The 27,360-nt window shown below is 45.3% G+C and overlaps 3 protein-coding genes across 4 annotated transcripts; 1 reads left to right on the forward strand and 2 right to left on the reverse strand.

Annotated features, from left to right (window-relative positions):
• Window positions 1–10,953: 10,953 nt before the first annotated feature.
• LOC103646383 (probable fucosyltransferase 7) lies at window positions 10,954–13,350 on the forward strand. The gene is made up of 2 exons (XM_008671114.2): window positions 10,954–11,384; window positions 11,496–13,350. The coding sequence occupies exons 1-2, from the start codon at window positions 11,198–11,200 to the stop codon at window positions 12,983–12,985; spliced, it is 1,677 nt and encodes a 558-aa protein (XP_008669336.1). The 5' UTR covers window positions 10,954–11,197; the 3' UTR covers window positions 12,986–13,350.
• On the reverse strand, window positions 13,137–15,875 carry LOC103646382 (mitochondrial uncoupling protein 3). Its single transcript, XM_008671113.4, has 2 exons — window positions 15,416–15,875; window positions 13,137–13,957 (listed from the first exon to the last, which is right to left on the reverse strand). Exons 1-2 carry the CDS (start codon window positions 15,791–15,793, stop codon window positions 13,421–13,423), a joined length of 915 nt encoding a protein of 304 aa, XP_008669335.2. The 5' UTR covers window positions 15,794–15,875; the 3' UTR covers window positions 13,137–13,420.
• Window positions 15,876–16,991: 1,116 nt separating this feature from the next.
• On the reverse strand, window positions 16,992–25,892 carry LOC100285076 (zeaxanthin epoxidase). 2 transcript variants are annotated; one of them, XM_008669887.4, is made up of 16 exons: window positions 21,155–22,088; window positions 20,538–20,700; window positions 20,360–20,434; window positions 20,180–20,280; window positions 19,968–20,083; window positions 19,627–19,838; window positions 19,447–19,538; window positions 19,124–19,238; window positions 18,788–18,891; window positions 18,566–18,611; window positions 18,424–18,488; window positions 18,224–18,313; window positions 18,084–18,138; window positions 17,878–17,966; window positions 17,701–17,788; window positions 16,992–17,557 (listed from the first exon to the last, which is right to left on the reverse strand). In XM_008669887.4, the coding sequence occupies exons 1-16, from the start codon at window positions 21,643–21,645 to the stop codon at window positions 17,465–17,467; spliced, it is 1,995 nt and encodes a 664-aa protein (XP_008668109.1). In that variant the 5' UTR covers window positions 21,646–22,088; the 3' UTR covers window positions 16,992–17,464. The 2 variants fall into 2 exon arrangements, with proteins under 2 accessions (XP_008668109.1, NP_001151443.2); NM_001157971.2 differs by lacking the exon at window positions 21,155–22,088 and adding an exon at window positions 25,070–25,892 and having other exon boundaries at window positions 16,997–17,557.
• Window positions 25,893–27,360: the final 1,468 nt, after the last annotated feature.

Consider the following 27,360-nt stretch of genomic DNA (forward strand, 5'->3'; position numbering starts at 1 on the left):
CGTAGGCCATTGTTGTGCGCAATTGCTTTGGATGAGGCAAACCCTGCGGGACTATGGTTACAAATTAACCAAAGTTCCTCTTCTATGTGATAATGAGAGTGCAATCCGCATGGCGGATAATCCCGTTGAGCATAGCCGCACTAAGCACATAGCCATTCGGTATCATTTTCTTCGGGATCACCAACAAAAGGGGGATATCGAGATTTCATACATTAATACTAAAGATCAATTAGCCGATATCTTTACCAAGCCTCTTGATGAACAAACTTTTACCAAACTTAGGCATGAGCTCAATATTCTTGATTCTAGAAACTTCTTTTGCTAATTTGCACACATAGCTCATAAGTATACCTTTGATCATGTCTCTTTGATATATGCTATGACTAATGTGTTTTTCAAGTATATTTCAAACCAAGTCATAGGTATATTGAAAGGGAATTGGAGTCTTCGGCGAAGACAAAGGCTTCCACTCCACTCTACTACTCATCCTTCGCCGTCGCTCCGCATCGCTCTCCATCCTTGGTATAATCTTCCCTTATATGTTTTATTTGCCAAAGGGGAGAAAGTAGCTAGAAAGGGCCTATATTTCATTCCAAGTATCTGTTTTTGGCGATTCATGTCAAAGGGGGAGAAAGTATTGGCCCAAAGCAAAAGGACCGCACCACCACCGCACCACCACCTAATTTTAAAATTTTTTTTGGAGATTTTCAATTGGTCAATTTCAAATTGGTATCTTATTATGTTCTAAAGGGGGAGGAAGTAGTATTTCAAAAATGATATATCAAAACCCTCTTGAACACTAAGAGGAGGATCTCATTTAGGGGGAGTTTTGTTTAGTCAAAGGAAAAGCATTTGAAACAAGGGGAGAAAATTTTTAAACTTGAAAATGCTTTGCAAAAATCTTATTCATCTACCTTTGACTATGTTGCAAAAGGACTTTGAAAAGGATTTACAAAAAGAATTTGCAAAAACAAAACATGTGGTGCAAGCGTGGTCCAAAATGATAAAAATAAAGAAACAATCCATGCTCATCTAGTAAGTAACATTTATTGGCTCAATTTCAAGCAACCTTTGCACTTACATTATGCAAACTAGTTCAATTATGCACTTTTATATTTGCTTTGGTTTGTGTTGGCATCAATCACCAAAAAGGGGGAGATTGAAAGGGAATTAGGCTTACACCTAGTCCCTAATTAATTTTGGTGGTTGAATTGCCCAACACAAATATTTGGACTAACTAGTTTGCTCTAGTGCATAAGTTATACAGGTGCTAAAGGTTCACACTTAGCCAATAAAAAGACAAAGTATTGGGTTCAACCAAAGAGCAAAGGGACAACCGAAGGCACCTCTGGTCTGGCGCACCGGACTGTCCGGTGTGCCACCGGACATGTCCGGTGCACCGGAGGACTCCGACTTCAAACTCGTCACCTTCGGGAAATTCCAGAGGCGACTCCGCTATAATTCACCGGACTGTCCGGTGTACACCGGACATGTCCGGTGCTCCAAGGAAGAGCGGCCTCCGGAACTCGCCAGCCTCGGGAATTCATTCCAGCTGCTCCACTAAAATTCACCGGACTGTCCGGTATACACCGGACTGTCCGGTGCAACAGCGGGGCAACGGCTATTTCGGCGCCAACAGCTACCTACGACGCATTAAATGCGCGCGCTGCGCGCGCAGAGGTCAGGCACGCCCATGCTGGCGCACCGAACACTATATAGTGCATGTCCGGTGCGCCACCGGACATCCAGGCGGGCCCAGAAGACAGAGCTCCAATGGTCAGAACCCAACGGCTTTGGTGACGTGGCTGTCGCACCGGACATGTCCGGTGTGCACCGGACTGTCTGGTGCGCCATCGAACAGACAACCTCACCAAACGGCTAGTTTGGTGGTTGGGGCTATAAATACCCCCAACCACCCACCATTCATTGCATCCAAGTTTTCCACTTCTCAACTACTTACAAGAGCTCTAGCATTCAATTCTAGACACACCAAAGAGATCAAATCCTCTCCAAATTCCACACAACGCCCTAGTGATTAGAGAGAGAGATTTGCTTGTGTTCTTTCGAGCTCTTGCGCTTGGATTGCTTTCTTCTTTCTTGATTCTTCCATTGCGATCAAACTCACTTGTAATTGAGGCAAGAGACACCAAACTTGTGGTGGTCCTTGTGGGAACTTTGTGTTCCAAGTGATTGAGAAGAGAAAGCTCACTCGGTCCGAGGGACCGTTTGAGAGAGGGTAAGGGTTGAAAGAGACCCGGCCTTTGTGGCCTCCTCAACGGGGAGTAGGTTTGAGAGAATCGAACCTCGGTAAAACAAATCCGCGTGTCTCACTTCATTATTCGCTTGCGATTTGTTTTGCACCCTCTCTCGCGGACTCTATTATATTTCTAAAGCTAACCCGGCTTGTAGTTGTGATTATTTTTGAGAATTTTAGTTTCGCCCTATTCACCCCCCCTCTAGGTGACTTTCACTTATGTCACCCAAAATTTGGTCGACGGGATGATTCCTTTGAATCGTCGCTCGAACTTGAGTTGGAGGGGCCCGTGGTACTTCTTCCTCCTCAACTTGGTCTTCTTGTGCTCCCCCTTGATCACACGCCTCCTCTTGAGGAACATGTTCATCATCTTGAGTTGGGGGACGCATCATCGTTGAGGAAGAAGGTTGATCTTGCTCCTGGTCTTCCTGTGGTCGCACATCTCCAATAGCCATGGTGCGTATTGCGTCCGTTGGAATATCATCCTCATCTACATCATCAAGATCAACTTGCTCTCTTGGAGAGCCATCAGTTTCATCAAATACAACGTCGCTAGAGACTTTAACCAAACCCGATGATTTGTTGAAGACTCTATACGCCTTTGTATTTGAGTCATAACCTAGTAAAAACCCTTCTACAGCTTTGGGAGAAAATTTGGAATTCCTACCTTTCTTCACTAGAATGTAGCATTTACTCCCAAATACACGAAAATATTAAACGTTGGGTTTGTTACCGGTTAGTAGTTCGTACGATGTCTTCTTGAGGAGGTGATGGAGGTAGACCCGGTTTATGGCGTGGCAAGCTGTGTTCACAGCTTCCGACCAAAACCGCTCGGGCGTCTTGAATTCTCCAAGCATCGTCCTCGCCATGTCTATAAGCGTCCTATTCTTCCTCTCTACCATACCGTTTTGCTGTGGTGTGTAGGGAGCAGAGAACTCGTGCTTGATTCCTTCCTCCTCAAGGTACTCCTCTACTTGAAGATTCTTGAATTCGGACCCGTTGTCGCTTCTGATCTTTTCACCTTGAGCTCAAATTCATTTTGAGCTCGCCTTAGAAAGCGCTTGAGGGTCCCTTGGGTTTCTGATTTATCCTGCAAAAAGAATACCCAAGTGAAGCGGGAAAAATCATCAACAACAACAAGACCATACTTACTTCCCCCGATGCTAAGGTAGGCGACGGGTCCGAAGAGCTCCATATGCAGTAGCTCCAGAGGTCTTGATGTAGTCATCACATTCTTGTTGTGATGAACGCTTCCCACCTGTTTACCTGCTTGACAAGCTGCACAAGGTCTATCTTTTTTGAAATACACATTTGTTAGACCTAACACATGTTCTCCCTTCAGAAGTTTGTGAAGGTTCTTCATCCCAACATGTGCTAGACGGTGATGCCACAACCAGCCCATGCTAGTCTTAGCAATTAAGCATGCATCTAGACCAGCCTCCTCCTTCGAAAAATCAACTAAATAGAGTTTGTCGTCTAGTACACACTTAAAGGCTAATGAATCATCACTCCTTCTAAAGACAGACACATCTACATTTGTAAATAAGCAATTGTAACCCATGTTACATAATTGACTAACGGACAACAAGTTATACCCGAGCGATTCAACTAAAAACACATTAGATATGGAATGCTCGGATGAAATAGCTATCTTTCCTAATCCTTTAACCTTGCCTTGATTCCCGTCACCGAATATGATTGAGTCTTGGGAATCTTTGTTCTTGACGTAGGAGGTGAACATCTTCTTCTCCCCCGTCATGTGGTTTGTGCATCCGCTGTCGATAATCCAGCTTGAGCCCCCGGATGCATAAACCTGCAAGGCAAATTAGGCTTGGGTTTTAGGTACCCAAATCTTGTTGGGTCCTACAAGGTTAGTAACAATAGCCTTAGGGACCCAAATGCAAGTTTTATCTCCCTTGCATTTTGCCCCCAATTTCCTAGCAACCACTTTCTTATTTTTACATAAAAGTACAAAATCAGTGTTGCAGGCATGAAAAACAGTAGTAGATCCATTATACACTTTCCTAGGAGCATGAGACACAAAATTCCTCCTAGACCTACATTAAAATTGGAACTCGAAGCAATCATGGCATGTGAGTCAAAAGCATTATAACTCCTATTAGCATTTCTAGACAATTTCCTATCACTATAGATAAAAGCATGATTCCTTTGAGCATTACTAGTCATAGGGGCCTTCCCTTTGTCCTTGGCGGAGATAGGAGCCCTTTGACTTGTTAAGTTCTTGGCTTCCCTTCGAAAGCCAAGCCCATCCTTAATGGAGGGATGTCTACCAACAGTGTAGGCATCCCTTGCAAATTTTAGTTTATCAAATTCATTTTTGCTAGTCTTAAGTTGGGCATTAAGACTAGCCACTTCATCATTTAATCTAGTTATGGAAATTAAATGTTCATCACAAGCATCAACATTAAAATCCTTGCATCTATTGCAAATTACAACATGATCTACACAAGGACTAGATTTATTTGCTACTTCTAGCTTAGCATTTAAATCATCATTACTACTTCTTAAGCTTGCCACAGTCTCATGACAAGTAGATAATTCACAAGAAAGCATTTCATTCCTTTTAACTTCTAAAGCAAGAGACTTTTGCACACTAACAAATTTATCATGTTCTTCATATAAAAGATCCTCTTGCTTTTCTAAAAGTCTATCTTTTTCATTCAATGCATCAATCAGCTCATTAATCTTTTCTACCTTAGACTAATCCTTTGAACAACCAAGTGTAGTCTACTTCATCATCACTAGAGTCCTCATCACTAGAAGTAGAGTACTTAGGAGTTTCTCTAGTTTTTACCTTCTTTTCCTTTGCCATTAGACAAGTATGGCGCTCGTTGGGGAAGAGCAACGACTTGTTGAAGGCTGAAGCGGCGAGTCCTTCGTCGTCGGAGTCGGACGACGAACAATCCGAGTCCCACTCTTTGCCGAGGTGCGCTTCGCCCTTCGCCTTCTTGTAGGCCTTCTTCTTTTCCCTCTTCCCACTTTTCTCTTGTTCCTGATCATTAGTATTGTCGGGACAATTTGCTATAAAATGACCAACCTTACCATACTTGAAGCAGGAGCGCTTTCCCTTCGTCTTGCTCTTGTTGGGATGCTCCTTGCGACCTTTTAGCGCCGTCTTGAAGCGCTTGATGATGAGGGCCATTTCTTCCTCGTTAAGCCCGACCGCCTCAACTTGCGCCACCTTGCTAGGTAGCGCCTCCCTGCTACTTGTTGCTTTGAGAGCAACAGTTTGAGGCTCGTGGATCGGCATTGGGCCATTCAATGCCTCATCAACATATCTTGCCTCCTTGATCATCATTCGCCCGCTTACAAACTTTCCGAGTATTTCCTCGGGCGTCATCTTGGTGTACCTAGGATTTTCACGAATAGAGTTTACAAGATGAGGATCAAGGACAGTGAAGGACCTTAGCATAAGCCGGACGACGTTGTGGTCCGTCCATCTCGTGCTTCCATAGCTCCTTATTTTGTTGACCAGGGTCTTAAGCCTGTTGTACGTTTGGGTTGGCTCCTCCCCCCTGATCATTGCGAACCTTCCCAGTTCGCCCTCCACCAACTCCATCTTGGTGATCATAGTGACGTCGTTCCCCTCATGCGAGATCTTGAGGGTGTCCCAAATCTGCTTGGCGTTATCCAAGCCGCTCACCTTATGATATTCTTCCCTGCACAAGGATGCTAATAGAATAGTGGTAGCTTGTGCATTTTTGTGAATTTGTTCATTGATAAACATGGGATTATCCGTACTATCAAAATTCATTCCATTTTCTATTATCTCCCATATACTTGGATGAAGAGAGAACAAATGGCTACGCATTTTGTGACTCCAAAATCCGTAGTCCTCTCCATCAAAGTGAGGAGGTTTACCAAGAGGAATGGAAAGCAAATGAGCATTAGAATTATGCGGAATACGAGAGTAATCAAAAGAAAAGTTTGAGTTGACTGTTTTCTTTTTCTCGTCGTAGTCGTCGCCTCTTTGGGAAGAAGAGGACTCGTCGCTGTCGTAGTAGACTATCTTCTTGATGCGCCTCTTCTTCTTCCCATCCTTTTTCTTGTGACTCAAGCCAGAGTCAGTGGGCTTATCATCTCTTGGCTCGTTGAAGATGGATTCCTTCTTTTTATCGTTGACCACCATCCCCTTTCCCTTAGGATCCATCTCTTCGGGCGATTAGTCCCTTTCGTGAAGAGAACGGCTCCGATACCAATTGAGAGCACCTAGAGGGGGGGTGAATAGGTGATCCTGTAAAAACTTAAAACTTATAGCCACAAAACTTGGTTAAGTGTTAGAGAGATAATTCCAAGTGACTATAAAGCGAGCTCTTGCGAATACCAATAATCACACAAAAAGCAATCACAAGAGACACGTGAGTTATCCCGTGGTTCAACAAGTACAACACTTGTCTACCTCCACGTTGTGGCGTCCCAATGGACGAGGGTTGTACTCAACCCCTTTCAAGTGATCCAATGATCAACTTGAATACCACGGTGTTCCTTTTTCTTATCACTCTTCCTGTTTGCGAGGAATCTCCACAAGTTGGAGTCTCTCGCCCTTACAACAAATATCAATGTGAAAGCACCAGAGTAAGGGAGGGAAGCAACACACACAAATCCCAGCAATACGCACACACACAAGCCAAGACTTGAGCTCAAATAAAACGCAACAAGTTCACCACTAGAACGGAGCTCAAATCACTAAGAATGTCAATCGAATGTGTGAAGATGGAGTGTGGGAGTCTTAGAATGTTCAATGTATGCTTGGTGTTCTCCTCCATGCGCCTAGGGGTCCCTTTTATAGCCCCAAGGCAGCTAGAAGCCGTTGGAAGCAATCTGGGAAGGCAATTCTTGCCTTCTGTCGGGTGGCGCACCGGACAGTCCGGTGCACCACCGGACATCCACTGTTCACAGTCCGGTGCAGATTGCTTTCCTAAATTGGCGCAGCCGACCGTTGCAGAAATGGAGCCGTTGGCGCACCGGACACTGTCCGGTGCACACCGGACAGTCCAGTGCCCCCTACCGACCGTTGGCACGCCCACGCTTCACGCGCGGATTGCGCGACCGACCGTTGGCTCACCGGACAGTCTGGTGCACCACTGGACAGTCCGACGATTTTTAGCCGTACACTGTTGACTGTTTCCCGAGAGCGGCGACTTCGCCGCAGACGACTCACTGGACAGTCCGGTGCACCACCGGACAGTCCGGTGATTTATAGCCGTACGCCGCCGTTGAGACCCGAGAGTAGGCTGTTCATCGGGACTGGTCCTGGCACACCGGACACTGTCCGGTGCACCCAGACCGAGCAGCCTTTTGACTGTACATAGCCAACTTTTCTCCAAAACGATTTTTCCTGTTTCTAGCACTCAGACATAATACATTCACTACCGGAATCACGTTCTTTGCCGAGTGTCTTAGACGCCGAGTGTCTTAGACACTCGGCAAAGGCTATTTTACACTCGGCAAAGCCTTTGCCGAGTGTAACACTCGGCAAATATTTCATCGGCAAAGGGTTCTTTGCCGAGTGCTTTTTTCAGACACTCGGCATTTATCGAGTGTCAAAAAGCACTCGGCAAAGAAAAACACTTGGCAAATTAAAAATCGAAAAAATTAAAAAAAAACAGCAAAACATTTTTTTAAATTCTAGGAACAACTCTCCAACCCTACCCTATTACCTTACCCGTTGTCCTATCATTTTCACTATTATTTTGAATCAAACTTATATGTTTTGTAAATAATGAGATTCAAACTCGCAACCTCTCTCTCACGCATACCCCCCTATACCACTACACTACTACATCAATTATGTTTATATTACGTTTTCATTCCCTATGTACTATAACAAATTGAGAGTAATTTGATTATTTAAGGCACTAAATGAGTTCATTTGAAAATGTGACCAACTATAAAGTTACATAACTTTTTGAGATCTACAAGTTTTATTTTAATAGTTTCTACATCAGAGACCGTTTACAAAATTTGAATTTTAAATTTGAAAACTTCACACGAATTTTTCAATGATAAGATGATTTCAAATCAAAAAATTGTCAACTACAAAGTTTCATTACATTTCAAGACCTACAACTTTTATTTTGGTGGTTTTTCCATCCGAGACAGTTTGAAAAATTCAAATTTCAAAATTCAAACATAGTTTTGCATAACAAGATGATTTCAAACCAAAATATTGTTAACTACAAAGTTTCATAACTCTTCAATACCTACAACTTTCATGTTGGTGGTTTTTTCTTTCGAAGTCGTTTTCAAAATTCAAATTTTAAATTTTCTAAATTCAGACGTAGTTTTCGTTGACAATGTGACTTCAAATGAAAAAGTTGTCAACTATAAACTTTTATAACTTCTCAAGATCTACAAAGTTTATTTTGGTTGTTTGGTCATTTGTTTATCTCACATGATGGTTCTAACAATATACACAAATTCTATACGTCTCTCTCGTAGTTTCATAAACTACAAGAGAGATATAGGTTTTATGAACAAATTTGTTTTTATTTTGTCATATGAAAAAATGTTCAATATATAAATTGTACATCATGATGAGTTATACAAATTTGTAGTTGAAAACTTTTTCATTTGAATTAATTTACTACTTTAAAATGTGATTTTTAAATTGTCTTTGCCTAGTGTTGGAGAAAAAACACTCGGCAAAGAGCTCTTTGCCGAGTGTTGTATTTGTGACACTCGACAAAGAGCCCTTTGCTGAGTGTCAAAAAAAGACACTCGGCAAAGAAACTCTTTGCCGAGTGTCAAAAATAAAACACTCGGCAAAGAGCTTCTTCGCCGAGTGTTTTATTTTACCGAGGGTTTTTTGTGTGGCACTCGGCAAAGAGCTTCTTTGCCGAGTGCCCGAAATAAAACATTCGGCAAAGAATATAGCACTCGGCAAAGAGCCAAATTCCGGTAGTGATTAGTCTTCAAAACAAAATACTAAGTCTAGAAACATACCTTTAATCTTGATTTGTACTTCTTGAGTCTTTGGCACAAATATCACTCAAAGCATTTTTGTGTGGAGCACTTAATCATCAAAATCTTATAGAAATGGCCCAAAGGCACATTTCCCTTTCACTCACCCTGGGCGACACTCCAACGCGAGTGAGAGTGGAGCACTATCGTTCGCTCTTGCCGAGCGCTAGAGTCATCGCCCAACCACCCTCTCTCGGCTCGCTCTCGACCCACTCTCACCAGCCACAATCTATATGACCATATTGGGGCGATATCACCTCTCATCGGCACTAACCTTAAACTATGGCATGCCCCGCGTCCGGAGAGACGCCTGTCTCTAAACGCCTGTTGGAGGTCCATTTCATGTGTCCACGTGGGATCGCCCTGTCTGCTCCGTTTTACGCGTCGACCTCCATTTTTTCTCCGTTGTTGCACATAGGGTGAAAACAGACAATATATATTCCGTTTTGCCCTGATTTCTACATTGACGACATTCTAATCATTTTCGTTTTTGACAAATATGAAAATAGGATGGAAACAGTATGTTCAGTTGGTCGCTTTTTCGCTTATAATCGAGATATCCTGTTTTATCTGATATAACATATCGTTTTAGATAATACAATAAACAAATTATAGATGATTATATTACATCACAACAAACTAATTGATAGTTGATAATTTGTTTTGGTAGCTATATGTATATAATAATATATTGTTTATGTTGGGGGCTTGTTCTCAAGTGCTATGAATTAAGAACAAGGCAACACAGAAAATGTTAAACGTTAAAGTCCTTCGTCCTTCGAAACATTATTTCCCTTGGGATATAATGATCTTCGGACGAAGGTTATGAAGGACATACCTTCAGCAGCATAACATATAATGATGAAGAAGGAATCATATGAAATATAAAATAACATAAACAATCATGTATTATTACCACCTCATTTCTATCTCATTTCTATTTTATTATTATGGAGAATATTAATGATATCAAATTACAAATGTACCTTCGGCTTGAAAGAATGGTAAAAGTACAAGCGTGACGCAAAAGCAAAATGCCAAGTCAGCGTGAACAGTACGGGAGCACTGTTCATCTATTTATAGGCACGAGACGCAGCCCATGTAAAATTACACTCATGCTCTTTACATTTGCTAATGGCTCTATAGTGACTCATCGAGGTCTGAATAGCCTTTTTTATTTTTAAGTCGGTTTCTTTTTCTGCTATCAAACCGAAGCTCCCCTGCACATAGCTTCGGCTCTGCGCCAACCTTCGTATTCTTTGTGCTTCTTCACACTGTAGTTCCAATCCGAGCCCGAAGGTACCTGTTCATGTATTATATTCCAGAAACATTGTTAAATCATGTTTTTGAGGACCTTCGGAAGCCGAATGCCCCCAACAGTTTGCATATCTCTAGATGAAATATTTTAAATTGATTGGAATACTACTTTATTTTTATGCTCTATGCTGCAGTGATGTTTTCGCTTGTTACGTCAGATTCTGAACTGTTATCAATTTGTTCCTTTTATTTTTGGTTCGTTTCCGTTATCCGGCTAGTCCTGTTTTTTTATTCCCGGGCAGTGAAAGTTAAGGTGCATTGTTCACGAGCGAAGATCTGTCTAGCTTTGCCCTAACTTAATCCTGAGGTCTGACAATATGGACGAGACATAGACCTATGATGATAAGACAACGAAATGGTCAGATAGCGTAAAACTTTACAGTCCAGCGTTCCAGTGTTCCACCGGCTTTGGCACGATCGAAGCATTGACCCTGCAACACTGCTACGCTCCCCTGTTTCACTCCAGCGCGCGGCACCACCGTACCTTGCGTCATGAAGCTGCAAACTATAGTCGTCGTCGCACTCGATAACTAAGCAAGCTTATGGCTCGGCCGCTCGCTGCGGCAGTAAAGCTCGGAAGTACCAGAGCCACCCACGTTCCTTCCTGGTGGACGACCGGACCGGAGGCCCATCCGTGGCAGCATGGCGGCGCGGTGGCAACCCGGCAGCAAGAGCAGATCGTCGGCCTTGCGACCGACGGTGCTGGTGGCCGCGGCGAGCGTGGCGGCCGTCCTGCTCACGGCCGCCGTCCTCTTCGGGGCCCGATGGACGCCTTCCAGCGACGCCGAAACATGGGTCTCGGCCGGAGTCCGCGTCGTCATGAACGCCAGTACGTATCTTGTCTGTTGTCGCCCAGTTATGTGACTATAGTTATCCACTGACTTATCCCTAATTTTTTTCGTAATGATACTAAGCGCTTAATTTTCTTTGCGCGCGGCAGTGTCTGACAAGGGCGGCATCCCGTTGGCGACGGTGCCGAACCCCGGCGACAGGCTCCTCGGCGGTCTCCTCTCGCCAGACTTCGACGACAGCTCCTGCCTGAGCCGGTACCGAGCCTCGCTCTACCGCCGGGCGTCCCTGCACGCGCTCTCACCCCACCTCGTCTCCGCCCTCCGCCGGTACGAGTCCCTCCACCGCCTCTGCGCACCCGGCACCCCGGCCTACGCACGCGCCACGGAACGCCTGCGCGCCTCTCCCAACGCCTCTGGCGACGGCGCTGACCCCTCCTCATCCGGCGCCCGGTGCAACTACCTCGTGTGGACACCGAACGCGGGCCTCGGCAACCGCATCCTCTCCATCGCCTCCGGCTTCCTCTACGCGCTCCTCACCGACCGCGTGCTGCTCCTCCACAGCAGCAGCAGCCACGACCTGGGCGACCTCTTCTGCGAGCCTTTCCCGGGGTCAACGTGGATCCTGCCGGAGAAAGACCTCCCCGCCGTTCACGAGGGGCTCAGCACCCGCACCAACGCGAGCCTCGGGAACACGCTGCGACGTGGCGAGGCGCTCCGCGGGGCGCCGTGGCTCTACGTGCACCTGCTGCACAACTACAACGTCCAGGATAAGCTCTTCTTCTGCGACGAGGTGCAGGCCGAGCTGCGCCGCGTGCCCTGGCTCGTGTTCCAGGCGGACAACTACTTCGCGCCGGGCCTGTTCCTGGTCCCGCGGCACGAGCGGGAGCTCGCGCGCATGTTCCCCCGCCGCGACGCCGTGTTCCACCACCTCGGCCGCTACCTCTTCCACCCCAGCAACGCGGTCTGGGGCATGGTGACGCGGTACCACGGCTCCTACTTCGCCCGGGCGGACGAGCGCGTGGGCGTCCAGGTGCGCGTGTTCAAGTGGGCGCCCATCTCCACCGACCAGTTCTACGCCCAGATCCTCAAGTGCGCGGAGCATGAGAACATCCTGCCAGGCGTCAGCGTGCCCAGAGCCAACACCACCGCCGCCGCCGTGGGCTCCGCCGCCCAGCCGGCCAAACGCAAGGCGGTGGTCGTCGTCTCCCTATACAACGAGTACTCTGAAAAGCTCAGCGAACTGTACCACGAGCACGGCGCGGCGGGCGGGGAGGCGGTGAGCGTGTTCCAGCCGACGCACCTGGGCGAGCAACGCTTCGGTGACCGGCAGCAGGACCAGAAGGCGCTCGCGGAGATGGTGCTACTCAGCTTCGCCGACGTGCTGGTCACCACCGGCGTTTCCACGTTCGGGTACGTCAGCCAGGGGCTGGCCGGGCTGAGACCGTGGGTGCTCATGCCCCCCAACCATGGGAAGGCGCCTGACACGCCGTGCAGGCTGGCCCCCACAATCGAGCCGTGTTTTCACTCGCCGCCGAACTACGACTGCCGGGCGAAGGCCAGAGGTGACACCGGCAGGATGGTCCGGCACATCCGGCACTGCGAGGACTTCCCACAGGGTGTCCAGTTGCTGCAGTCATGAGATACTGTTATTTAGTTCATACATCACACATTCAGATTTTCCCCTCATTATACTGTGATTAAAAGTTATAAATAAAGGTTTAAAGATGACAAACTTTGGACGGCGTACATAATAACTGCTCACGTGAGGGCACATGTCACACAAACATAGCTTGAGCAAGCAATTTTGTTAAGTGCAAAAGGAGCAAAGATGAGAGTATCGGTTTTTTGTGGAATCCAACTGTCCAAGAGTCCTGTATATTGTCAAAAACTCAAAAATACAATGAGGCATAGCAACTTCGTCTGTTTCCCCCCTTGAAAACAGCGAAGGATAAAAGCCCGCAGTCCAGTAAACCAGCATGAAAAGGGTTCGATCCTATAAAGCTACCATGAAGTTGCAGGAATGAACATTTCTGTGATCTAAAAGCCTCTGGAATGAAACAAAAACCCTCCATTATCAAAATGACGAAATGCCTGATGCTTGGCGCAGCTTCTCGTAGGAAACCCAGAACACAAACTGCCACGGGCCAAGCCTTGCCCATGTTGGCAAAAAACCCTTCCACAGTGCCGTTACGCCCTCATGCCTCAAAGTCTTGACCAAGCAATCGTAAGAACTCCTGTACATAGCTTTACCCTCCTTCCCCTGGTTCATCATCCTTGTTTTGATTACATCCGCTGGGCAGCTCAAAGTTGTCGCAGACAGCCCCGACGCGACAGAGGCCAATGTGTGGGCATAAAGGTTGTCAGAGCAAATCTCCTTGTGAATGATGAGATGCTTTGCATGATCGTAGCACGTCAATTCACCCATGTTGACAAGAAATGCCCTCTGTGCATTTGGAACAACCCCCTTCCAAAGTCCCCGGAAACCCTCCGCTCGTATGATTTTAGTGAGAGCATCTGCCATTCCAGTGTAACGTGGTTGAATGCCTTGGCTCAACATCCTGCTGTCTGCTTGCATCCTTACCTTGATGAGATCAGCAGGGCTTGACACCACCTGCACTGCAAAGTAGCAGGAACAAAATTACCTCTGGTGTTATGTAGCAATACAATGGGCAAAGGAATAGTTACTTCATCAAACATTAAAAAAAGAATTAATTTGGGAACATCAATACAGTGCCATATTGATTTTGGAGCATCACCTTCTAATAATACAGTACCATTTTACCATTGCAAATATTGGATATGCTGATTGTTCCAGTACCTTAGCAAGGAACTCTGCGAAGAAGCCTAATCAAGCATAGATGGCTTGTAGATATGCTGATCAGAAGGCCTACCTACTCCCAAGTCCCAATCAATCAAAAGACAAATCCCCACATATTGGACCTATTGTAGGATGTCTAATTTGATTTCCTTGCCCATTTGTAAACCAAGTAGGTCTGAACAGAAGTGTTAGTCAAGTCACCTTTCTGTATTTTGTGTAATCATATTCGGTCACCAAAATGGGCATCACCAGCCACTCCAGTATCATCTCATCCGACAGTATGTATCAAATGTATGATTCACGTTGGTGCATAGCTTAAGTCTAGATCTAGATCCTGAATTCCTAACACCCCTTAGTGCACTACATGTTTTGATTTATATCTGATAGTTCATCAGTTCCTTGTCTGCAGTGGACAAGGACATCATTCCTTTTTTTTTTGCAATGATGGCCCTATGCCCCTATCAGCAACTGTAACTGTTAAGGAAGATCAGATGTGTTGGACGCAAATGGCCACACTATGGGGGTGAAGAATAGAAGCACAGATACAAAGCAATACAATTTGAACACATACTGAAGTTGGCATCTCACTGTTGCTGCTCCTCAATGAAGTCATTGGCTCATCATGCCATGCCATGAAACAACTGAACCAAAAAAAAGGCTGTGTGTTGCTCTATCACCCACCACACTACTTAGGGCACATTTGGATACCATGGGCTAATTGTTATTTTACTAATTTTCTGCTCAAATTTAACTCTAGTGCATTCAAACAAAAGGGCCAATAGATGGACTAACCTTTTAACCAAGTCTTCAACTAGTTGTTAGCCAACTAGCTAGCCAATCATGGCTAATTTGAGCTAATTTTTAGCCCCAACTAGTAACTAGCCACGAGTATTCAAACATGCCCTTAAATATTGAGACTGGTGATAAATTGATGACAGATCAGTAAAAAGTGCCTCTCTCACTTTCGGATAAGATGTTGTCCATGTGCAATTTAATAGGTAGAACAACAAAAGAGTATATTCATAACTCGAAATATACAGCTTGAAATTAATCGAAGCATGTAAATCAAGTATGGTTTGATTAACATTTTGCAAACCTAGCCCAAAACAAGTTCTAACTTTCGCTCTAATTAGACTGTGAGAGTGATGCGCCACAACCTATCTGCAAATCTCATGTGGACTTACCGCTTACGGAATTGTTATTCATAAATAGTTTGGTGTATTTTATCAAGTCCATGTCTCAAAATTTTACCTGCGCGGCAACGCCGGAGAGTCCCCCAGCGAGCGCCTTTTCAGAAAGTCCAACCTCCCGCCCCTCGCTAGCGAGGGTGGAGCGAAGATGCTCGTACCCCACGATGCGAAGCGGGGTGTAGATCAGGTGGCGGAGGACGGCGGGGCAGAAGCCCCGATAAACCCCGCCATCGCGGACGAGCTCGGCCGCGACCCGGATTACGCCGCGCCCGGGCGCGCCGCCGGGGTTGCGGTGGAGTTGGAGGCGCGTCTTGACTGCGTCTAAGGGGTAGGTGGAGGCCTCCGCCATGGCGGCCGACACTGACGAGAGGGCGACCTTAGCAAGGGTCCCGCGGCGGCGGCCGCCGGCGCCGGCGCCGGCGTCGGCGTGGGCTGACATTGCCCCTGGGATTTGGGAAGCTGGTAAGAGGCCCCGCGGCGCGGCGTGGGTTGGGTTTTCTAAAAGCCCAATCTGAGTGAATCTGGACCGAGCAAAAGTGATCCAACGGACTGACCTGTGATCGTTCGCGTAATCGGCCTCGCCTGCACAGGCAGAGGCGCAGGGCCATGTGCAGCCCATTTCATAAGGTCCTGTTGGCTTTGCTATGAATTAGGAGCCCATTTCATATCGGCCTCGCCTGCACAGTTACATAGATTCATGATTTTGCACTCCATCGAAGTGTAACCTCCTAACGGCAGTTTGCACTGTACCAACTTGATCAACTCCAGTTAGGGCTCGTTCGATTGGAGGGAATTAAATATCTTACTAGTTAAAATTAAATAAAAAAGATTTAATTTTCTTGATCCACATGCAACGAATAAGGCATAGTCAAACCTCAATAGAAAGGGATTTAGTACACCTCAATCTCCTTCGATCCCTATGCAAATCACCTCAATCCCCTCGATCCATGTGGGGTCGGAGAAGATTGAGGTGGGCTAAATATCTTTCTATTAAATTTTGGCTAGCAAGGGATTTAATCATGGTATTGTCTGATAAATCAATGTCTATTACTAGTAACGAAAACAACCAAAACATAGTGATCATCATAGTCCACTAAACATAGTGGCCATCATAGTTGCTAAAACATAGTGGTCTATTAAATTTCCTATGTGGATTGGAGGGGATTCAAATGTATTGATGTGTATTTTGACTCTATGGATTTAAACCGACTCAATTTCACCTAGTCCACGTTGATTAGCATCAAACTGAATTAGCCCTAAAATGAGCTGTATCTTGAGGGATTCTAGTGAATAAGATACATGATGTAGATATATTAGGTTGTATTAACAAATTGTTAGTTGTAACTAGTTCTTAAAAACCGTAATGTAGTATCTAGATTGTATATGCCAGCAAAAAAGAAATCCACCATGCCGCGCGCACCTCTTGTCCGTACCGTACAAGACTAACCATCACACTTAGCGTTAACTATGGTTTTATTTTTTTTATTTAATTACTAATTCAAAATGGGCTAGGCCCAATTAAATCCAACATAATATAGTAAAATTTTTAATTGGATCATGAAATAATTTTATAGGAACAAGTTTTTCAATTCCTGCAGAAATTTTAAGGAAATTTCAACAGTTCGAGGAGCTGGCACTTGTGGAAGAACAAATCATATCTTATCTGACTCAGCTAATTGCTAAACAACTATATACTGTATTACATGATCAAAGTGTTACTGTTCTCATGCCGTAATTACAATATGGCTTCTCGGTGTACAATATTTCCGGTGATGGTACAACGATGTACACAGTCCGACAACAGCTAAATTGTCTATCCCTATCGTACAATCCAGTTCACGCAGAACTGCAACTTCATTATTTCAATCCGCTAGGTGCTAGTATTCAAGATCCTGTTTGGCATCTTCATGGATGCAAAAATTGCATGTGTTTTGACATATCTTCTACTTCCTTCGTTTTTTCATTTGTCACGTTTTAGTTTAAAATTGAACTAGCAGACGACAAATATTCGAGAACGAGTGTATCCTTTCCGTGATGCAGTGTTGTGTCTTTACCGGATGCTGTACAGTACAGTGTGGCTGATGATAGTGGTGGTAGCCAGTGTCTCCATTCATGCTGCCTGAAGGACTTGCTGTTGCTGCCGATTCCCACTTCTTGCAGATTCATACGGGAGCGTGTTCAGCACCTTCACCCGGAACATAGCCTGTAGGTTTTGCACAAGTTAATTATAGTTCAGAAGAACAGGTTTCACAGCAACTCAGGGATGAACTCCATCGGATGAACAATTGGCGAAATAAGAGGAACAAACCAAATGTGGAGGAAAAACTAAAAATGCAGTATAGCTACCTTCTTATCGGAACCAAACTCAATGACATCGGAGGGATGGAAACGAACTGGGAAGTTTGGTGGCACGCGGTAACGTCTACCTTCATTGCTGGACAATCATATGAAGGTCAGCGAATAAAATCTTGTTACTGAAATTGTTGAGGAAGGGCATAGAACCATGGCTCTTTCAGGGCTTACTCGGTAATCCAGGTACCATGTTCGCTTCCGAGATCAGTCAGATAGAAAGCTTTATTCTTGCATGTGATAGTAGCATGTCTTTCTGATATCTGCAATGAAGTTCAGAAAACTGAAGACTAGTACGAACAGTTTATGTATAGAAGGCCTTGTACAATGCAACACTTGAAAAGTTCGTTAAAACCTTGTCTCCATTTCGACTAACTAACCTGTGGAGAGGACAATGATAGGGAAGAAGCTGAATCATTAGGATCTGACCGGCTTCTGCAAAAGAAAATTCATTTGAATTGTTCCATAATGCTTTGATTGGGTGCAATTAGAGCAGAAATGAAATTGCTATTAGACATACCCAACAAAGAGTGACCTCTGCTCATCCCTAATTAAATGAATGGGCTGCAAGCTATTGCAGTTTCCTTCACTTGTTGCGATGAGGTACCATCTGCAAATAGTATTATGAATGATTTTTCGCCACAATTGCTGAAATAAATTAATAAATCAAACGCTTTGTTTCGAAATGAAATGAAAATAAAGAATAAACAAAGAACGTACTCTCCACCCATAGCTTCTTCCAGTGCGTCATCATCCTCAAACCATTGATAAAGCTGGTCATTTGCCTTCAGAATGATGCTAGATGTCAGTAAATATTAAATGCTGGTACTAAATCAAATTTACAGGCACTATGACAACATACCTTGTCAGAAAGTCGGCAGCTTAAAAGTCTTCCTTCTAGTTTTGAGCTGTACGCAATGAAAAGTTCCGTTTGATGAGTACCGATATGGTAATTGGGAACTAAGAGAGCCTGGGTGGTGTTTATTTCTTTGCGTGGAACATTTAAACAAATGTAAACCTATGACTATTGCACATGTGCTTGAGATAGGAACACATGACAGTAATTAATAATTTTGGTATGCACCTGTTGCCACCAAGCACCCAGCTCAACATCGTAGGCATTCCATACTTGATGAAGAATCTGCCACCGACTCTTCCAGGGTGTGGTATCCGCAACTTGGTCAAAAACTACATGTAAATAATTTTAGTATGCAGTTCAAGTAGTTTCAGTATTTATTTGTTCAGTAATGCTCTTAGGAGGATGGCAATGAGATGATAAAGTTCCGATTTCAAAACCTTATTTCAGAAATCCAATAAAATTGATGGTGACATATTTCATAGCTAATTTTAAATATTGCTGAAAAGAGAATGAGATCTGTGCATTATAAGTAACAAAAAAATGTGTATGTTTATTACATACCGATAAAGGCCCTAGACCAACACCCAAGTACGGTCTATAGGTGGTAGCCATGATTGCTGCCATTCTTGCCAGTCCATGTATAATAGCAACACGCAGCCTTCTCTCTTTCTCGTAGCTGCAGGCCCAATACGCCAACAAATATTTTGCTTGTCAGCCAACTAACTATATAGTATGGACTAGAGTTTTAAATCCATGGAAGAATAGGAATATAGGATTGCTTTAAAGTTGGGGTCATTTCAAGCATCCAAATAAAATCCAGTGGATGTTTCAGGAAACACTATCTTTATACTACTAAACATGCTAGAATGTATCGAGAAACTTACCGCCTCAAGGAGGAAACTATGTCTATAGGAGTTTCAGTTTTGACACTCTCTTGCCAGGCATTCTCTAGCTCTACAGCCAGCTGGTAACCATCCTACAGAAACAAATACAAGGTTGTTACTGTGCTACGTATTAGATATCAACACCAGAACATATCCATGGCAGGCTAAGAAATTGCATACCTCAATAGCCATGCAGCCACCTTGGCCCAGATTTGGCTGCATAGCATGGACAGAATCACCAAGCAAGGTGACACGACCTTTCCCCCAATTCATAGTAGGTGGGCGGTCGTATATATCTCGGCGAAGAACTGCTTCTTCATCAGTTGCATTTATCAAATCAATAACATTATCACACCATCCGTCGAATATCTCAAGCAATTTTTTCTTTTTGCCTGTTAATGGTAAGCAGATGATAACCTTGTGGGGAGCATATCGTAATCATTGCTCTCATTTTGACCACAACTTACAATGTGGCAGTATCTATTTCACGAATTAAGCACGAGAACTTCTCAAGGACTCACCATTTTCAGGGTCAGTGCCACCAGCCTCTTCATTGTGAAAAGCGTACCATTGCATTTTACCAGCACCGACATCCGAAGAGACGAAGTACTGTTTGTGGCCAAGAAATACTCGGTACCTTCAACAGAGAAAAATGGAGGACATGGTTATGGCACAACGAAATTTCAGTCAAACTGAAAATCACAGCCATCATTCCATGATCCACGTAACATACCCAACTGTATCGATATCAGGTGGCACAAAATCTGCAATTCCAGTGTAGCAAGTGTAACCTGAATAGGTGGCATCCGAATGCCCGAATAGTGTCTTCCTCACCTATCCAGAAAAAGGAAACTTCAAAACCAGGTTCCGATTTGTGCTTGTTTCTGACCAAAAGGAGAATTAGTTGTATTACCTTTGACCATATTCCATCGGCGCCAACCAAAAGGTCACCTTCAAATTTTCTACCATCCTCCAATATGGCAGTAACCTAAACTCAAACAACAAACACTGCAAGTTTAGAGACAGACAATGGCAACTCCTGCAGCAAAATCTAAGTTGGCATGGACACAAAAACATATTTGCCCATTCACCTTACTGCCATCATCTATAAAATCGACTACATGGCTTCCATTCAATATTGCATCATCGCCGACTGCTCGAGCAAGGATTTGTTGCAGTGTCATGCGGCTAATGACCCTTGTGACTGGGAGCCCCCGCTCAGCTGCAGGAGTAAACGTATCAAACTTGATGTACCTGAATCCAACTTGGCACTGTCAAATGTCTGCCTCCGGCAAAGGAATGTCTATCTTAAAGCTAACCAGCAAATAGACACGACATGGAAATTCGCAAACAAAAACTGTAAAATAAGCACAAAAACATCAGCGCCTAAGGGTGTGTTTGGTTTCAGGAATCAAACCATTCTAGATAATGATGCATCAACTTGTTCTATTTCATAAACCAAACAAAATTGCGTGTTAACGATAGTATCTGCGAACTGCGGTCAACTGAAACAGGCGATCATAACGACTAGCCAACCACCATTTGGCCCATACCGCAGACAATGAACCCTTGCCAGTTGCCAAATTCCACAAGTACCGGCCAAAGGAAGTCAAAGTTGTCGGGGTAGCGTAAAAAACAATCAAATTCATGGTGACTTGGTGCTAAGAATTTTGCTCTGACGCGGCGGGAACGACCCTGCCTCCCTTACCAGGAGCCAGAAACGCCGTCGACGATGCCGTTGACGCGGTCCCCCGTGACGCAGCCGCTGTCCATGATCTCGTCGGCCGCGGCGGCGTCGACGGCCTCGAGCGCGGCGAGCGCGTTGCTCTGCAGCTGGATCGGGCCGCGGTACCTCCCTTCCCCGCGGACCGCGCTCATGTCCCGCTCCAGCACCAGCACCTCGAACCCCTTGCGCTTGGCGGCGAGCGCGAAGGCCAGGCCGCCGATGCCGCCGCCGGCCACCAGGACCCGCGCCTTGGGCTCCGGCGCCGGCATTGCCGCGGTGGCGACGAGCCCCGCGCGCGCAGGAGGAGGAAGGCCGGGCCTCCGCCTCCGCCGCGGCGCGGACGGGGAGGGAAGCGCGACAAGGCGGAGCGTTCGGTTGCTGCTGGAGGCGGGATGGAGCCGGGTCGCCGTCTGAGAGGCCGGAGACGAGGGGATGGGGGTCGCCTTCGGCGATGCCCACGTTGTGCTCAGCATGGTGGTGGGCTGGTGGTGTGGAAGCTTTCCTCTGATTGAGCAGCTGGTCTACTGCTAGTCTGCTACTGCTTTATCGCCGGTCAGTCACAGTCACTGAGCGCGGTAGCTGGAGTCAACCTCAGTCCTCAGCAGAGGACTGTGTGCTAGCTCGTGCCTTCTGCCTTTAGTGTATTTGCGGTTAGTCATTGATTCTCGGGCAGACTGACGGGAGAGTCGGGAACTGGAAGAGGAAGCTAGTTAGTTGTCTGTTGTCTCTGAAGCTCTAGAGCAGAAAGGTGCTTCGATGGATGCGCCTGCCAAGATCGCGAATTTTATGTTGGTGGCATGGCCGGTGCCGGAGAAGAATGGAATTTGCAGCTGAGTGGAGCGGAGACCGAAACTGCGGCGTCGCTTTCGGCCTCTAGTGCAGCAAGGAGGGGTGGTGGATTGGTCGAAGGCTGCCTCGGTGCGGTTGGGCGGTCGGGTGGGGGACGGGACGTGGCTGCCATTGGTTGCTTGCCGCGCGGCGCAGACCGCGCGGGGTGGGGTACACCGGAATCACCGGATAGAAACGAATTGGGCATTATCTTACCGGCCGACCAGGACGCGCCATGCTCGATAGTCCACTCCATGCTCCTTCGGCAACTAGCCGGAAGCAGGCAACTCGATCGTTTGGTCCCGTCGGGCGGGGTCGGGTCGGCTCGCCTCTCCCGCCGTGGGCGGCACGGCGCTTCCTCCCTGGCCCTGGTTGGTTTCGTGCGCCGCGCGCACGACGTGCGGGCGCGGCGTCGTGTCGAGAAGTCGGCACTCGGCAGCGTGCCGGCATAGATGGCGTCTCACATGCCCAATAAAAAAAAAATCCTGTGGTCGGATGAGATTGCCGCAGCAGCGAATCAATTGCTACTAACTCACTAAGAAATCACTTATAAAAACAACAAACTTCAACGCTACTTTTTTTTTATTGCGGGGTCATTATAAATGTGGATGCGGTGCCACGAACAGTGAGCCACGATGACGACAGACTTGAAAAATACTGCAGTGCATGAGTTCCACACATGGAAAATGGGTGCCCGTCCGCTCACCCCCAACGTTAAAACAAAAGCTTATTGGTCTTCGTTGTGTAGACCTAATTTCTCATGCAAGAAACCATTTCTTCTTCTTTCTCATTGTTGAGGGCCTTCGGCTTCCGAAGGTCCTCAAAAACATGATTTAACAATGTTTCTAGAGTATAATACATGAGCAGTTACCTTCGGACTTGAGTCTTTCGGACTTAGGTCAAAACCACAGTGTGAAGAAGCACAAGAGATACGAAGAGTGGAGCAGAGCCGAAGCTATGCGCAGGGGAGCTTCGGCATGATAGCAGAAAAGAAAACCGACTTAAAGATGAAAAAGTTATTTAGACCTCGATGGATTATTATAGAGTTATTAGCAAATGTAAAGGGCATAGGTGTAATTTTACATGGGTTGCGTCCCGTGCCTATAAATAGATGAACAGTGCCCCCGTACTGTTTACGCTGACTTGGCATTTGCTTTTGCGTCACGCTTGTACCTTTATCTTCTTTCAAGCCAAAGGTACACTTGTAATTTGTTATCATTTCTATTCTTCCATAATAATAAAATAGAAATGAGCTAATAATAATATCTAGGCGTTTATGTTATTTCTCATACCTTATATGAATCTTTCCTCATTAGTTGTTGTACTGATGAAGGTATGTCCTTCATAACCTTCGTCCGAAACCCATTATATCCCGAGGGGAAATAATGCTTCGAAGGACGAAGGACTTTAATGTTTAACAATTTCTGTGTTGCCTTGTTCTTAATTCATAGCATTTAAGGACAAGTCCCCAACACTCATTAATTTATTGTCCTGTCACTGAACTGTTTATGTGGCTACTAATTTAATGCTATATAAACTAGGTGACGCGGAGGGTAAAGACGGCTCTGAGAGAAGTATAATAAGAGGCTATATAAGTTGGCTAAATACTGAGGTAGAGAAAAGAGAAGAAGCGGGGTGCAAACTTATCGTCGGCTTCAACACAAGAACCAAGAAGATTTATAAAAGATACAAGTAGGATCCTGCATTAATACTGAAGAGCTAACCACTATACAGATAGGTAAAATGAAAACCTTACAACCACTAGTTGGCTTTATTATTAAACTTGCTCTAAGGACAAGTATAATGAGAGGCTATAAATCGACTAAACGCTGAGGTAGAGGAGAGGAGAGAGACGATTAGAGAGAGCATAAGCGAGCTGTAAATTTATAGCCGGCTTCAACACAATAAAAAAACTATGAGAAGGATAAGTAGGGTCCTACGTTAATAGATAGGTTATATTATAGATGTCCAAATGGGCGGGCCGAGCACGGCTAGGTCCGGCACGGATTAGGATCGTGCCGACTCGGCTTGGATTAGCTAGCGGGTCGTGCCGTGCCGGCCCACGGGGCCCTAAGCGAGGCCCAAACACGACCCGCTAGGTTAATAATCGTGCCGGGTCGGCCCACGACCCAACGGGCCTAACGGGCCCATAACAATATATGACATTTAAATGATAAAAATATTCTAAAAGTATGCATTTTAGGGTTTAAACCATATTTATTAGCTCTAAATATTTATTTACACCCACATAACCAACAAAAACACATGTTTCTTGTGTTTTATACTCTATATTTAAATATAATATATGTATTTATATGAAAAAATAGGGAAAAAATAAAATCGGCCCGTGTCAGGCCTAGCCCGTCGTGCCTCGCCTTCAGCCCAGTCATGGCCCCGTGACCGGGCCGGGCCGGCACGGGCACGGTTCCCTACGTGTCGTGCTGAGCCAAATCCGTGCCGGGTTTCGGGCTGCCCGGCAAGCCCGGTCCGTTTGGACATCTATAGACTAAATGACCATCGAGAGCATCGATTGGCTTGAGCAACTCGAAAAGATTGTTTCTAATCTATATAAATAGAGATTTATATTTATAAAATAATATCCTTGACAGCTTATCTAAGTGGCTATCAAACATAGTTATCTTCTATTCTACGTTTCTCACTATTAAAATATAGAAAACGTGAATGACTCTCTAGAGTGCAAATAAGATATAAAATGTCTGGAGATTGTAAAGATATAAAAAATGATTTTATGTAAATAACTCTCCAAACAAGATATAAAAAGAGTGGAGATCGAAAATATATAGAAAGTGGTTTTATGTAAATAACTCTCAAATAATAATTTAGAGAGTAAAATTTGAAAAAACTGATGCTCTTATTTATAAGCTTGTTCTAATCTGGTGAGGACCGAATTTATTATCACCACGTTTCCAAGGCGCTGCGCTAGTAGCGGTGCGCACCTCGCCAGACGGCGCTGCGACGGATGCAAAGACGCGAGCACATGCACAGCACGCATAAACAAGCAAGTGATCCGAGACATAGTTGCAGGAAAGGAAGGGATATGGGGCGTACCAGGAGCCGGACATGCCATCGACGAGGCCATTGATACGGTCGCCGGTGACGCAGCCGACGCGCATGACCTCCTCGGCGACGGACATGTCGATGGCCTCCAGCGCAGCCAGCGCGTTGCTCTGGATCTGGATGGGTCCGCGGTACTGGCCCTCCCCGCGCACCGCGCTCAGGTCGCGCTCGAACACCGTCACGTCGTACCCCTTGCGTCGCGCCGCCAGCGCGAGAACGAGTCCGCCGATACCACCGCCGGCCACCAGCACCCGGGGCCTCTTCCGCGGCGCCTCACCGGCCGCGGGCGTGGGAGCGGGAGCGACGGCCGCGTCCAGAGGCCGCATTGCCGCCGCGCACCGGCCCCGCGCCCGTTGCCTGGCCTTGCCCCCGCCGCCGCCGAAGCACTGCGGGTGTGCAGGCGGGAGAGCGTGCTGGTGCTGCTGCGGCTCGTCGTGGTAGGCGAGGAGCGTCGGCAGGTGCGCCTTGGCGGGTGAAGTGGCGGAGAGCAGCGCCATGGCGCGCGAGCACGGCAACCTTCGGCTGAGCTCAGCTGAACAGGAAGTTTGCTTGCGATTTGCAAGAGAAGACGTTGGGGCGTTGGGCGACTGGAACTGGATCAGTGGAGGGAGGTGTTATGCCGTGCTGCCCGTGCAACCGTGCTTCTAGAACTTTGCCGTTGGTCTGAGACTCTTGAGGCGGAGAAGACGGGAGCTGGACTGGAGGAGACTGGTGGTGCTGAGGGGAGGAGGAACTGGAGCCAATCACCTGATCCCATTTGGAAGAACGGATCTTGCTGGACCAGGATTTTATCTTCCCATGTCCTCACCATCCTCTATACGTTTGTGCCAGTAACTTTGTAGCTCACGGTGTAACAGTAGATACACACATGGGAAGGGTTAAGCCTCCTCACTCCTCGATATTTCGGTCATATTTGGTTCGCGGACTAATTTGCTATACTTTACTTAACTTTTGTGTATAAAATTAGTTCTTTAATTGGAACAACTAACTTAGATAAAATATGATACGGTTAGCCACGAACCAAGGATACTCTTTATTTGTCTAAGAGTAGTTTAACAATTCTATTCTTTCAAGAGATTTCTATTTTTTTTAAAAAAATAATTTTCTTTATAGAAATGAAAATCCTTTGGAAAAATAGTTTGCCAAACTAGCCCTAAAAATATAAATCTCTATTAAGTTAAACAACATGAAACTTATGAAATATATATATATATAGCTATATATTTAATAGTTATGATGCATAATAAATATCATTAGCTAGAATATGAGATAAATTTTTATAATAAATATATTTAAAAATATAAATATTGCTATTTTTCTTTAAATTTAATTAGATCTAAGTTTCTTGTGACTCATCGGTAAATGAAATTTAGGTTCCTTTTGGAATTGTGCAAGTAGAAGTTAAAATGGAACTAGCAAGATATGTGTGTGTGTTAAAATGGAACTAGCAAGATAAACCATGCAACTATTCACATAATATATTGTTTCATTTTATGCAACTTCGTTTGCACTATTCTTGTTTGTTTTGTGGCAAAAAAGTTGATCTGCCATGACCAATGTGTGCGATAAATTTCATTGTTGGTTTGCAAACATCATGACCTTGAGTACATATAGATCTACACTTGATATAATAGCACTATAGCTTAGGAATGGTTTGGATCCTACGAAATAATAATTATTAGCTAATTAAGAACTAGATAAAATTAGCTTTAGCCTATTTAAACAAAAAAACTAACAGATGGACTGTTTCTTAATCAGTCTTCAACTAATTATTACTCCTTGATTCCCTCATTAAGGCTATAAAAGGAGTCCAAGGCTTGCAAGGGAGGAGGACAATACACTTCACCTATTGCCCTCCGCGGCCGATATTGACACTTGCCTCAATCATCCGCAGAGAGTTGGGATTCTCTCTCTCTCTCGACTAACTTGTACCTTCTACTACAAGCACTTAGGTGCAAGATAATATAAATCCCATCCCCCTCCGCTGAAAGTAGGCCTTCTATTGTCCGAACCAAAATAAATCTTGTGTCTTCTTGCATCATCCATCTGGACGAGGACACATAGCATAAATTTACTTTATTGGTTGGTTAGGACACTCGGGTCAAAACACTGGCAATCACTGTTTTAACCGCAATATCGCTTTTGTTGACTAATTAGTGTACATATATTATGTCAAAATTGTCTACTATTCTCTATCACATGACTATCAGAAATTTGCTATTTTGCCACTCTCAATTTTGGTTGTCTGTTATTATATCATCATGTGTCTATGATTTGGGTCC

Source organism: Zea mays, chromosome 2, assembly GCF_902167145.1.
Source record: "Zea mays cultivar B73 chromosome 2, Zm-B73-REFERENCE-NAM-5.0, whole genome shotgun sequence".
NCBI lineage: Eukaryota > Viridiplantae > Streptophyta > Magnoliopsida > Poales > Poaceae > Zea > Zea mays.

What these genes read in the sequence shown, in the direction of transcription:
- LOC100285076 (NM_001157971.2), bottom strand. Translation starts at nt 25,575, where the DNA reads ATGGCGCTGCTCTCCGCCACTTCACCCGCCAAGGCGCACCTGCCGACG. An exon ending in GATGGCATGTCCGGCTCCTG is followed by an intron (nt 20,701 to 25,069) that starts GTACGCCCCATA and finishes AGTTGGATTCAG; the next exon opens with GTACATCAAGTTTGATACGT. An exon ending in TGGCACTGACCCTGAAAATG is followed by an intron (nt 19,839 to 19,967) that starts GTGAGTCCTTGA and finishes TACCATTAACAG; the next exon opens with GCAAAAAGAAAAAATTGCTT.
- LOC103646383 (XM_008671114.2), top strand. Translation starts at nt 11,198, where the DNA reads ATGGCGGCGCGGTGGCAACCCGGCAGCAAGAGCAGATCGTCGGCCTTG. An exon ending in CCGCGTCGTCATGAACGCCA is followed by an intron (nt 11,385 to 11,495) that starts GTACGTATCTTG and finishes TGCGCGCGGCAG; the next exon opens with TGTCTGACAAGGGCGGCATC.
- LOC103646382 (XM_008671113.4), bottom strand. Translation starts at nt 15,793, where the DNA reads ATGTCAGCCCACGCCGACGCCGGCGCCGGCGCCGGCGGCCGCCGCCGC. An exon ending in TCTCCGGCGTTGCCGCGCAG is followed by an intron (nt 13,958 to 15,415) that starts GTAAAATTTTGA and finishes TTTGCAGTGCAG; the next exon opens with GTGGTGTCAAGCCCTGCTGA.